A 13,390-nucleotide genomic window follows, 5' to 3' on the forward strand; every position below is an offset into this window, starting at 1 on the left:
TTGTTCTGGGAAAGTTCTAAATGAAAAGGGCCAGTTTTAGCTCCATTGGGGAAATTTGCCCCAAAGGTATCAGAGGTTTCTCTAGTTAATCTCCAGCTACCTGAAAACATTTCTCCAGTTAATCTCCAGCTACCTGAAAACATTTCTAGGAGCTTTTAATACCTCGCTTAAAAAAACAAAAAAACCCACAAAAACCAAAACTACAAATCCCATGAGTCAAAGACGGATTAGAAACGGACACCTCCCCTCCAAACCCTTCCCGGTTCCCTAGAATGTAGTCTGCTAAAACTCAGGTTGAGGCATCCTGAAATATGCCTGAGAGAAACGCCTGCTGTTTCATCCCGGTTTTTAATCTGTGCTCTAGCTTGGCTCCTTTAAATCGGTGCTGAGAATGAGGAAGGAAAAGGAGCTACGCAGGGCGGGATGGGCGCGGGTGTGAGCATCACCTGTTCTGGAAGGGGCATGCGCACTGTGAGGGCGCGGACGAGGGGGCGGGGCGCGGTGGGAGGGGCCGACGGCGCCTGGCTGGCACCACTCAGATCTGCTTCTGCCCGGCTTGGGGCGCTGAGGCGGCGTCGGGAGTTGCCTTCTGCAAAGGTTGCCTGGCGTTGTCCAACATGGAGGAGGCACTGGCCTCGGGCATCACCTGCAAGAGGGACTAATCTCCGCCTGGCGTTCAGGGCAGCGGTGCCGGAGTTCCCGAGCCCAGGGACTCCGCCTGCACGCCCTGAGCCAGACCCCTGCTCTGGTTGCTCCTCCGGCGGCGGGTTTCCCGGCGGGGACGCAGCGCAAGGAGGGAGCGCGGCGGCTCCGGGTTTCCTTAAGCCATGGGCAACGAGGCGAGCTTGGAAGGGGAAGGGCTCCCCGAAGGGCTGGCGGCGGCGGCAGCGGCAGCAGCCGGAGGAGGGGCTGGCGGGGCGGGGAGCCCCTTGCACACCGTGATCCCGGCCGGCATGGAAGCGGATCTGAGCCAACTGAGCGAAGAGGAGAGGAGACAGATCGCTGCTGTCATGTCAAGGGCGCAGGGGCTGCCCAAAGGAAGCCTTACCCCGGCCGCTGCGGAGCCGCCTTCCATGCACAGGCATGCACAGCATGATGTATATGTTCGGGCATATATGTACAGCTTCTCGTGCACATATGTGCCAGCCCATATGTGCCATCACGGCAGTACATATATGTCGCTTCCGTTCATTTTATTCTTCCTAATGGGGTGGCTATAAAGAGAACATAAGCCTTCTGTTGGGTAGAAGAAAAATGTTGCATTCCGGAGTTTCTAGTGGGATAGTCAAGGGTTGCATTCTTGGAACTGTGATTTTAGGTTGTGATTTCTGGCCTTTTGGAACCTTTTCCCTCTAGGGTGGCGTGGAGAGACGCCCTCCAGTGTTTTACTAATCTGGAAGTCTTCCATTAATACAGAACGGACGTGTTAGGAAATGGATAGAGCTGGGTGTTTACCTGTCTCTGTTTAAACCTCCTCAGTCATTTTGGGGTCTTTTTCTCTTTGAATAATATTTAAATATTATTTTTGTAGTAATACCTTTAATCTCCTTAGAGGTGATTTGTCTTTCCTTCACACCCCACCCCCAGAGGAGAACATGAGCTGTTTAGGTAGAAGGCATAGAATGAATACACCTTTTATATTCAACGAGGAACCCTAAATTATGTTGTGGCGTTAAACAGATGATTTGGTCACAACTGTGCAGGTGCTGTACATGTATTTATGAATTGGCATATGCTATTTTCTAAACCACTGCTATTTTATGTGGAAAAGGGTATTACAGTTTATGGAAGAATGTGTGAATTTGTGTTATCTTAAAATTAGTTTCCAGTACATACTTTTAAGCACGGAGCAAATAACATCTTGCATAGGAAATTAAGAGCTGATTTGTAATATTAATGTATGCATTTCCCCCACTAGCTCTCTATTTTCCTACATCCCAATAAACTGGTTGTTTTCTAATTAGAGTACTTAGAGGGTATAATCATTGTGCCTGCCCTGCCTTTATTCTGTAAACAAACCCTTTAACTTCACACCCTTCCCTTCAGAACAGTTCTCTGACCGTGGTCCTGAAACCACTCCTGCTTTATGGTAACCTAACAATTTTCATTAAAGATACTGGAAATATAAAAAATCTTGATGTAGGTGTAGGCTTTTATCCTCTACTTCATAAAATAAATGCACTTTAACTTAGGAGCTATAAGTATATACATATAATTTTGTCAAGTAACTAAATTTAGGATAACTGTAAAATGTTTTATGGATGATAATATTTTTCACATAAAATCTTAAATGCATAAACTATATCAGGTAAAAACCCTATTTTCTTGAAGGGAAACCCAATACTACTGGTAAAAACTGGCTTTTTCTTATTGAATATGTTTTTCTGTGTTTTTTTAATTAGTGATATATTGGGCTATTCCTTTGGCATGAAGTCTTTCTTATACGTTCCCTTAAGAATACAGTTTATGATATGTACTGTTTTTCTCTACTAATTAAAACTTGACTTAGAAAAAAGTTCGAATGTTCATATAGTAGATTTTTTAGGATAATAATGAGGTACAGTACTTTTACTAACCTTTTAAAAAAATGTATGCCAGCTCTGCTGCAATTTTTTCCTAAGAGCCACAAGCAACAGGTTTAGCATGCTGGTTACAGATACCAGGAAAAGTGAGAACTTTGATTTCTAAATTCCTTACTTCTATTTAGTGGGTGGCTAAAAAATAATATTTCAGCCTATGAAAGTATAGTGTTTTATGCATTATTTGTATCAGGTAGCGTAATTTTAAAGCTCTCTACTGATAGTTTTTTTACCATAGAATTCTTAGCAATAGATTTCTGTAGTCTAAACAGTTAATGACAAAAGCTTCGTTCAAATATATAAACAATATGTGCATGATTTTGGCAAACTGTTTACATGTTACTGAAAGATTTCTATAAAAATCTATAATTTTGGAAAGTTATTATTCCCATATGTGACAACCAAATAAATACTTGGCTTATGATTTAGATTTTTAGAAACATATTAATTCAGGTATATATAAGAAATTATATCCAAATCATTTCACATTTTAGGAGGTTACATGATGTGAATTAGACATGGTGGGTTTTTACTTTTTTTTTTTTTTAAGAAATAAAGGTTGACAGCCCAAAGACCTTATCTTATTATTTTTAACTGACTCATAGCAAATTATATATGCTTCTCAGTCATATATGCCTAAGTTTCCTTGCCTCTAAATAAGACGATAATACTTATTTATCTTGTAGAGCCATTGTAAGGGTCAGTTAAAAATTGACAGGACCATTTCTGCTTGGATTTTAATTTGAAGTAACCCTATACATATAAAAAGTAGTAATATTGCTATCAGCAGTGAAAGGCACTGGCAGTGATGGCTGCAGACAAGTTGTTGGTTAAATTATTCATTATTATGAGTTATTTTGATATATCTATAATATATCTATATTCTTTTACATACAGAGAAGTCAGTGCAGTGTACTGGAAATCCTGTCCCCCATCCTACCCGCTGGGTCTTAGGACTCCAGATTTCTGTGACTAACTAGTTTTATAACCTTGAATTAATATCTTTGCCTCTTAAATCCTACTATCCTCTATCATGTAAAAATGAATAGAGATTCCTAAAGTAGCTTATATTATTATAAAATTTTATGACTCAACACTATCAAGTGTCATTGCATTTTGTGTTACATTTCAAAATCTTTTAGTATTCCAACTGCTTTTATAGTCTGGCTCTTGAATGCATTTTTTTTCTCGTTTGTAGCTGAAACATTTTTTTCTGTTAATATGTGAAAGCAAAATTCTAATATGAGGATGGCAATAGTAAAATGAAAAAGAGAGGTTGTATAAAACTTGAAGAGTTAAAAGCTAGAAGTTAGAGCTTACAAATGAAATAGTCCTGGATTTTTTTATTCATTGTTGATCCAGGGAAATGCAATTTTATTACTTCTTCTACTCATTCTATTTATACCTACAGATGTGTCATATAGACAAACTTTCCTGAAAAATACTTCCGATTAGTAGAATGTGACAATTCTGACTGAATTGATTATTTTCCTTAGCATTCCTTGAGGCCTCCCCTACTGGGTAGACACCTCCACAACTGTTTGTCTTTCTAGAGCAGCAAACTAAAATGAAAATGGAATGTTTCCATTTATATCTCAGAAGACCAGTAGAAAAATTTAAAGTGAAAAAGATTCAAGAAACAGTAATCAACAGGGAAACAAAAACCTGATATGTTCATTCATTTGTTCTTTCACTGTTATTCATTCATTGATTCATCAAACATTGATACTCATCGACTAGTTACGAGCTTTGGTTCTAGTGATGCAAAGATGAGTAAAACACTTTCTCTCCCTTGGAGCTCATGATCTAGTACACAAGAAACAGATTGCATTTTAATCATTCTTGTTTTTATTTTATTTTATTTAAAAAAATTTTTTTCATTCTTGTTTTTAACACGACTATTATACCCAACAAAAATTCATCAAAAGACAATAGTTAGCTAAGACATCTTTTTTTTTTTTTGCTCAGTATTAAGCCTGTATCTTCTCTTAATTATTATCTGTTTCTCACTTTCAGACATCCATGTTTTATATATATTATTATAGCAACTAAAACTAAATTTAGTTTGTCTACCTGTATAGATATTCTCTTACAGGGGGCTTCTATAACATAATACAACTTAATATTTATAGGACACACATGCAGTTATAATTTCTAATGCAGGCAGCTTGCTTTACCTTTTGGTATTTATTGTTATCACAGATATTTGGTACTCAACAACATTTAATTTTGTTTTGTATAAGTCAACTAAGTGAAGAAACATCACGGAAACAATGATTATGTTTAATAGTATTTTCAGGGTTTCCCTCGTGGATCAGATGGTAAAGTGTCTGCCTACAATGCGTGAGACCTGCATTTGAACCCTAGGTTGGGAAGATCCCCTGGAGTAGGAAATGGCAACCCCCTCTGCATAGTATAGTTAAGAATAGATTTTTAAATACTCTGTTTAACTATGGATTTCTTCAATAAAATGCCTAAATAATTCTTTATAGGATAATCTCTTAAGTTTGTGCCCTACAAGGGAGTGGTAAACTTTATTAATTGAATAAGTCCTAGAATAATGTGAAAGTATAAACAGTGGAACTTTTAAAATATAATCTATTTTGGATTGTTTACCACGGCTCTTCAGCCAAACCCACTCCAGTGTTCTTGCCTGGAGAATCCCATGGACAGAGGAGCCTGGCAGGCTACAGTCCATGGGGTCACAAGGAGTTGGACACAACTGAGCAGTTAGCACTCTGCCTTCATATGGAATGGAGCAAATGGATAATTTTAGTTCCTTTTTTAAGTACAGGCTTCAGAGACAAGTTTTTATAACTTTTTTCCCTGGAGGAAATTTCCAGAACTAAGAGTTCTGTTTATTAATCTTTTATTAGAAAATAACTTTGTGGCATACATTGCCATTTATAGTTTATTTTCTTCTGACTTGTTGCTGTCTAGAAGTAATACGTCTGTGTTGCTTCCTACTGTGCCTTACATTTTTTCTTTTTGAACAGAGAAATTTTTATTACAGGGTCATGCAAAGAGATGGGTGGCTTATGCCTTAAGGACCCCAAAGTTACTAAAAGCTTTCTACAAAGCCCTTTTATAAGAAAGGTAGGGAAGGACATGGTTAGTTGCTGCAGACTTCTTGGTGTCAAATCCTTTGTTCTTGAAGTCATGATCAGTCAATGATGTTCCTATAAGTCACTACCAAATGAATGTTATTCTCTGTCATCCTGGTCGTAGCTAACAGGAGGCAGATCTCAGTTGTATGTCTTACATCTTGATCTATCATCAGATTTCTGTGCCATTAGGGGAAATTAAAAAATGTAATTCATATTAAGTACCAGATGACCTGAAATGAAAAAGTTATAGTCTGGTCTATTGGCAGGTAAATTTTTGACAAAACAAGTTAAAACCTATATAATGTTGTGATCATCTCATATTTTAAGTGCTACTGAATCAATCTGTTTATCTCATTTTCTTTTAATTAAAAAGAAATCTTTTTGAAAATTAGCAGTTTACATCTATCAAAATACAGCTTGATTTATCCCTTAGTTCTGATGCAGCATGTTCTTATTACTTGCAACTTTATCAGTAAATAGCTTATTTAGAGACTAAAATACTTGATAAAAGTGTATATGAGAAACAAGTATTTTAATTATTTAACCAGTCATTTAGAATTGATGTGTCCAAATTAAAAAAAAAAATCCATCTTGTATATTTGTCTATGAGTTAAAAGAATTTTTGCAAATTACTTGTTAGTTTTTAAGTCATTGTCAATAATAGTACCTAATAGTGGTAATAGTAAATGTTATAGAAGACATTAAGTAAAGAGATCTTTATTTCTTTTCTTCCTCTGAGTAAAGTAACAACACTTTTCAAAAGTGGGATAACAACCAGCTTGTTGCTCTTTGTATGGTCTCAGGATGCTTTAAACATCTTATTGTTACATTAAGGGATCTCAGATTTAGAATGCTATTGGAAAAGTAATTGAGTGATGTCATGCTATTTTTCCACAAGAAAGAATTGTTTCTCAAAATTTTCTAATTAAAGTAGGAATACTTATTCTACAAGTTTAATATGGATAATATTTGATGGATATTACATTTTTGACAAAATAGGGTAAAATTGAGTAGATGATCAAGTTTCCAAGAGCACCTAAAAACCTCCTTTACCAGATCCTTTGATGTCATATTGTATGTCTTATGTAGCTAATGTAAATTCTAATATTAAATAAAGAAAACAGTTGTTTTTAAAAATGAATGTTTTCACCTCTTGGTATGCTAGTGTTTGGGAGACTAACATTTTTTGACCATAACCTTTGCTTAAAAAGGTATCCTTTGAACATGAATGTGTGAATTTACTGGAACATGTCTTTGCATTGTTTTGTTGAGTTAATATATTAAACAGACTTTAAATATGACCAGATTCTATTCTTAAATATTAAGTGTAAATGTGAATTGTTTTTTGTTATAAGTAGCTTCTAACTAGATATTTTAATAGTTCATAACTTATAGTAGCAAGTATTGGGTCTTTCCCCCTTTGTTGAAAATCTGAACCCATGTAAAGAAAATAACAGACATTAAAAATCTTATATTACTTACAGGATGATGTAAAAATGGATTTTAGTTATATTTATATGATCAAAATTTTGAAGATGTAAGAAAGTAGCAGCTTTTTCATATAATTTTGAGTTGGTATAATTTCCACTATTTTTACTTCTGTTTGTTTCATTCTTCTAGGAAACAAGAGTTGGATAGTAGTCAACCTCCAAAGCAACCAGGAAAACCGCCAGACCCTGGGCGTCCAATCCAGCCTGGTCTCAGTAAGAGTAGAACTACAGACACTCTAAGGTCAGAGCAGAAATTGCCTGGAAGGAGTCCTTCCACTATTAGCTTGAAAGAATCGAAATCCAGAACTGATTTTAAGGACGAGCACAAGTCTAGTATGATGCCTGGCTTCCTCTCAGAGGTTAATCCTTTAAGTGCTGTCTCCTCTGTTGTAAATAAATTCAATCCTTTTGATTTGATATCAGACCCTGATGCCTCCCAGGAAGAAGCCTCCAAGAAACAAAAAATAGCTCAGAAGGAACAAGGAAAACCCGAGGGAGTCACAAAGCCTCCGTCACATCAACAGTCTCCCAAGACAGTTCCTAAGCAGCCAGGACCTGTGAGGGCTCCGCTTCAGCAGGAAGGTTCTCCAAAATCTGGATCCTCTCAGCCGCCAGAAAAAAGTAAATCACAACCTCCAGAAACAGGAAAGCCAGCTCAGGGCTTCCCCCAGGCTCCTCAGACAGACCAGGTAAAATTGCCCCTTCAGAGAGATGCATCCAGGCCTCAGACTAAACAGACAGAGCCAGGAAGGGGTGAGTCGGCTAAACCCTCACTGCAGAGCCCCTCTAAGCCACCTAGTCAGCAAGGAAGTCCTGGAAAATCTCCAGCCCAGCAGCCTGGAGCTGAAAAACATACCGTACCACCGCCTGGGCCTGCAAAGCCCCTAGCTCAACAACTGGGAACAGCAAAGCCCCTGGCCCAAGCTCCAGGGCCCACAAAGCCTGGAGCTCAGCCTCCTGGGCCAGCAAAGCCCCTCGCCCAGCAGCCAGGGACAGCAAAACCCCTGTCTCACCAACCCGGGCCGCAGTCTCCAGCTCAGCCGCCGGGGCCAGCAAAGGCTCCAGCTCAGCAGCTTGGGACGACCAAGCCTCAGGTCCAGTCGTCCGGGCCAGGCAAGACTCCACCTCAGCAGCCAGGCCCAGTGAAGCCCCCTCCTCAGCAGCCGGGCCCAGTGAAGCCCCCACCTCAGCAGCCGGGCCCAGTGAAGCCCCCTCCTCAACAGCCAGGCCCAGTGAAGCCCCCTCCTCAACAGCCGGGCCCAGCAAAGCCCTCTCCTCAACAGCCTGGTCCAGCGAAGCCCCCTCCTCAACAGCCTGGTCCAGCGAAGCCCCCTCCTCAACAGCCAGGCCCAGCGAAGCCCCCTCCTCAACAGCCTGGTCCAGCGAAGCCCCCTCCTCAACAGCCAGGCCCAACGAAGCCTCCTCCTCAACAGCCAGGTTCAGCGAAGCCCCCTCCTCAACAGCCTGGTCCAGCGAAGCCCCCTCCTCAACAGCCAGGCCCAGGGAAGCCCCCTCCTCAACAGGCAGGACCTGCAAAGCCCTCAGCTCAGCAGTCTACAAAACCAGTAAGCCAAACAGGAGCTGGGAAACCTCTGCAGCCACCAACGTTTCCATCTGCAGCACAGACTCCAGTACACGGCCTCCCTAAAACCATCTGCCCTCTTTGCAATACCACTGAACTTCTGTTGCATGTTCCAGAAAAGGCCAATTTTAACACATGCACCGAGTGTCAGACCACTGTCTGTAGCCTCTGTGGTTTTAATCCCAATCCTCATTTAACTGAGGTAAGTTCAATTTCTTCATGACGTTCATGCTCTTAAAACATATCACTGTCTTCCACAAACAGTGTTTAGTTCATCACTGATATGACAGGATGGCATTGTTTTTCTATGTTTCTTTTCTTCTTTTCCTCCTCCTTTCCTGCTTTCTTCTTTTTCTTCTCTGCCAAATGTAAATTAGAGTTTTTTCAATGTTTCCTCCAGTAATAATATTTCTCTAAAACATTACTATAATTTCTGAGAAATTTGACACATAAAGGAAGTATGAATTCATTGAAAAATGCAGAGTATTTACTCATTGCATTCTGGGTGCAAAGTCCACACTATTACTATATTACATTAATATGCTACATTAACTTTTAAATTCATGCTCCTACCAACCTATCATGTAATACGCTTGATATGATATTTTTATACGGGATCCTGTTTATGCTGGGGGAAAAAGCAGACAAGGTTTTCAGATTCTAAATACAATTTTAATATAAAACAATACATTTTTTCAAACTACACATCCCTTTTCCTGCCAGTGATTTTGCCATAATCTATGAGAGCATACTTCCTTCTTTAGTTAGAGTCATTCATAAAAGTATAAATCACTTCATAAAATGAAGTCATTAGAGCGGGTTCAACACTGATGGGTATTTACATAGAAAGATCACAGTTTGTAATTCCAGGTCTTTGGGTAAGCGTTCCTGACAGACTCAGTCATGAATGGGCCAGTTGTGACACAAATGAGTTTTAGATTGTTTAATCTGATTCAGGTTAGAAAAGTGATTCTCAGCAAGCCAGTTAATGTTAACTTAGCACTTAAAGGCCCTGGATAAAGTGGCATTTTAATAGGTAGAGATTTGCGGACCTTTTCGGGGAAGGGACAAAAAACATAAAGCTGCAGAAGAACTTAGAAATTCTCTGGAGTTAAGAAATAATACAGTGAAGATGATATAATAATATAAACTAAGTGAGAATAAGAGGGGTTAGGATCCAAAAGAAGATGTTTTTAAAAGAAATGCAATAGTCCCTACCCAATGAGGAGGCACAGAAACCATTTAGTCCATCTGGGGAACAGCTGTTAGTGGGCTGTGTGTGCATGATGTCTGTGAACAGCCCAAGAAGGAATGGAGGCAGCAGTCATTGAAGGATTGTGTGATTTAAATATCTCCAAGAGTGGAGACTCATGTACCCTCATTCTAACTGAAATCCCTTTTCTGCTAAAAACAACAGTGATGATTATTGGTAGCTGTTAAGTTCATTTGGATACTTACTGTGATGAAAGATGATAATGATGTCCATTTAAAGTATGTCAACCTGTGATTTTTTTTGCCAATGTATTTTTACTCTTTTTACCAGAAGTCATATTGAGTACTTTAACATTTTAGATAAGGGATTCTTTAATGGTAAAATTGGAAATAACAAGAACATTTATGTTGTGGAGGAGATCAGATTATAAGTAGTTTGTTTATATATTTGTAGCTTTTTTCCATACCTTAAACTTTTCTGCATTCTTTTCTTATTTTTTAAAAAAATTTATTAAAGTATAGCTGATGTATAAAATTGTTACAAGTGTACAGCATATTGATTTACAAGTTTAAAGGTTAATAAAATGTTTGCTGTATTCTCCATGTTGTACAATATATTCATATGGCTGATTTCATATATAATAGTTTTATACCTCTTAATCCTTTACCCCCAAGCTGCCCCTACCCCTTTTCTTCTGCCCACTAGTAACCCCTAGTTTGTTCTCTATATCTGTGTGTCTGCTTCTTTTTTGTTATAATCATTAGTTGTATTTCTTAGATTCTGTGTATAAGTGATATCATACAGTATTTGTCTTTCTCTATCAGACTTATTTCACTTAATGTTCTCCAAGTCCATCCAGATTGCTGCAAATGGCAAAATTTTATTCTTTCTTCTAGCTGAGTAGTATTCCATTGTATATATGTGTGTGTGTGTATGTATTTATAAATTTTGATGAAGATGTGTTTCTGCCCATAGTATACCATCTTCTTAGGAATGTGTAGTAATAATGACTTCAAACAGTAGATGATCATTTTATAAAATGTTAGTCATGACTTTGTGGCAATTTGTAAGACAGAAACATTTACTTGGTCCTTCAAGCTAAATAATTATTTGAGTACCTACAAAGTGGAAGGTATTTTACTATATGTGTGGTAGGATATAAAGATAAGTAAAACATGATATTGATCTCTACATGATTCAGGTTCACTAGGATAGATAACACAAGCACAAGGAAATATAACATGTGGTCAAATAATGAAAGCTATGAAACACATGAGCAAACATTATGGACTGTAGGGTAGGAAGTGTCATTTCCAGTGGGTGAGATTAAGGAGAGCTTCGTGTAGAAAATGGCATTTGTGCTAGGTATGTAAAGATGGATAGTATTTCAACAGATAAAGGACGTGAAAGGGAGTAATGATTTGGTCTAAGACCTAGAGCCAGAATAATGCAAAGTGTATTTAGAAAATTGGCATAACTCTAGGTTGGCTGAAGTGATGGGGAGGAAATGAGCAATTAGATTGGACAGAAGTTGAATGCAGATTTTGGCATTCCACATCAGTAGCAGTGAGCATTCTGCTTTTTGAAACTTACCTTAATTTATGTCATATTACCAATCCTTCATTAATTCTACAATGTGTATCAAATGCCTAGTTGTGAAACACTGACAAGTACTTTGGTAGAATCAAGTATTTGTTAGATTTGGTATTTTCCTTCAACCAGAAAATAGAGGAAATAAAAATTGTAGATAAGAAAGGGGATAAACAAATATATAAGAAAACTAAATGTCGAGCTTTACAGTCCACATAGTTCTTTCTTATTTGTTTTATCAAAATTAAATTTCCAAGTAATTCTGTGGTTATATATTCTGTTTTCTCTGTTATATTTTCTTAATTATAGAGAAAACTGGTGTTCAAGTGGTTTTTATGGTTACTTTACTTGTTAGGATCAACCTGATAGCAAATAACTAGAACCGAAACTAAATGTTCTGATTCCAAATCCATTTACTCATGGTAAGAAGAAAGAAAGGGCTTTGAGATCAAATGAAGTAACCATGACTGTCTGTAACAGTATCACAGCTCTCTTAATGGGAATACAAGTATTTGACCTGGGAATGTGAAGAATGATAACTTGGACACACTTGGACATACGTGGGGGCAGGTAGAAGATCTCAGTGGCTTTAAAAAAAGCATCCCCATTATTAATGAGATGAGTGTGGGCAAATCATTTACACTTTCTCTATCAGTAATACCATATAAACAATGGAAACAATATGTTCTCTGCTGAACACAGTGAATTGTTAGGATTAACTAAATTTGTATGAGAAGGTATTTTTTCAATATATGAAGTTCTTTTGAAGTTTGAATATTATCTGCCATGGATAATCTGATATTTTAAACAGGGTTGGCTTTGAAAGTTTACCCTCAAATTATTTTCTACAGATACAATATCATGAATTGTTGGATTCTGTGATAACAATCAAGAGCCATTTGATCTACAGTGTTAAAACATTTCATTTTAACTTTAATTTTCAAAAGGAAATGAAAAGAAATAGCACTCCTCTCCTACCACAGAGTGATATAAAGGAGAAAACAAATAAAAGATTTCTCAACCAGGAGTCAAATGCACTGAATCTATTACCCTCCTAGTAAAGCTGTCCTTAATTTGGACACTGACCCTCTGCCATCCTATTTTCTCTTATTCAATGGAGACGCAGAACAGAAATAAATACAGAAAAAACTCTGCTGATTACCCATTCTGAATGGTGGAGACGTTCATTGTAAATGAGTGGTTTGGAGAGATTCACTTGACATTTTAGCAATACCACCACATGAAGGATATAGAGGAACTAGTGAAAAACAAAACAAAACACCTGACCTCAAAGGAGAGCATCTACTCAGAAAATAAAAAGAACTCGTAAAATTCGTATGATGCGTATTTCATCAATAATTAGTATACTCCAATTTCAGTGTGCTGACTTGAAGATAAAAATGGGCCCAGTTGATGTTTTGGAAATGAGACCCCCAGAATTTTCCCATCAAATTATCTAGCTACTTAATTGAGGACCTACTATGTTTCAGGCACTTTCTGGACTGTCTTAGATGTAAGAGTGAACGAAATAGCCAAAAAGTGTGTATTGGTCAGAGTGGCAAATAAAATGTATAGTGGGACAGATGGTAGTAAGTGTTATGGAGAAAAAGGAAGTAGGAGAAGGTTATAGCACAAACCAAGGGAAGGGGTTGGTGATATAGTGGTGAGGTCTCTTCATTCCCTGTCATTCGGGGATTAGCATGTGGGAGTTGATGGATGATTCAGGAATCTGGAATTTTTAGTGGTGACTAAAGGTCTAATTTATGTGTATAGTTCTAACTGAGGCTGAGGGTTTGAAGGGGGCTAAATAAGGAAAGGGTGGGAATGTA

At 37.9% G+C, this 13,390-nt stretch overlaps 1 protein-coding gene across 1 annotated transcript in view; it reads left to right on the plus strand.

Moving 5' to 3' along the window:
• The first annotated feature begins 572 nt into the window (after positions 1-572).
• The window catches only part of PCLO (piccolo presynaptic cytomatrix protein), a 387,017-nt gene continuing 374,199 nt past the window's right edge, over positions 573-13,390 (plus strand). The window contains exons 1-2 of the mRNA XM_043462904.1: positions 573-1,081; positions 7,307-8,960. Of these exons, the coding sequence (XP_043318839.1) occupies positions 828-1,081; positions 7,307-8,960 (1,908 nt within the window). The 5' untranslated portion in view covers positions 573-827. The remainder of the gene's footprint in view (positions 1,082-7,306; positions 8,961-13,390) is intronic.

The sequence above is a fragment of the Cervus canadensis genome, chromosome 3, assembly GCF_019320065.1.
Source record: "Cervus canadensis isolate Bull #8, Minnesota chromosome 3, ASM1932006v1, whole genome shotgun sequence".
Lineage (NCBI taxonomy): Eukaryota > Metazoa > Chordata > Mammalia > Artiodactyla > Cervidae > Cervus > Cervus canadensis.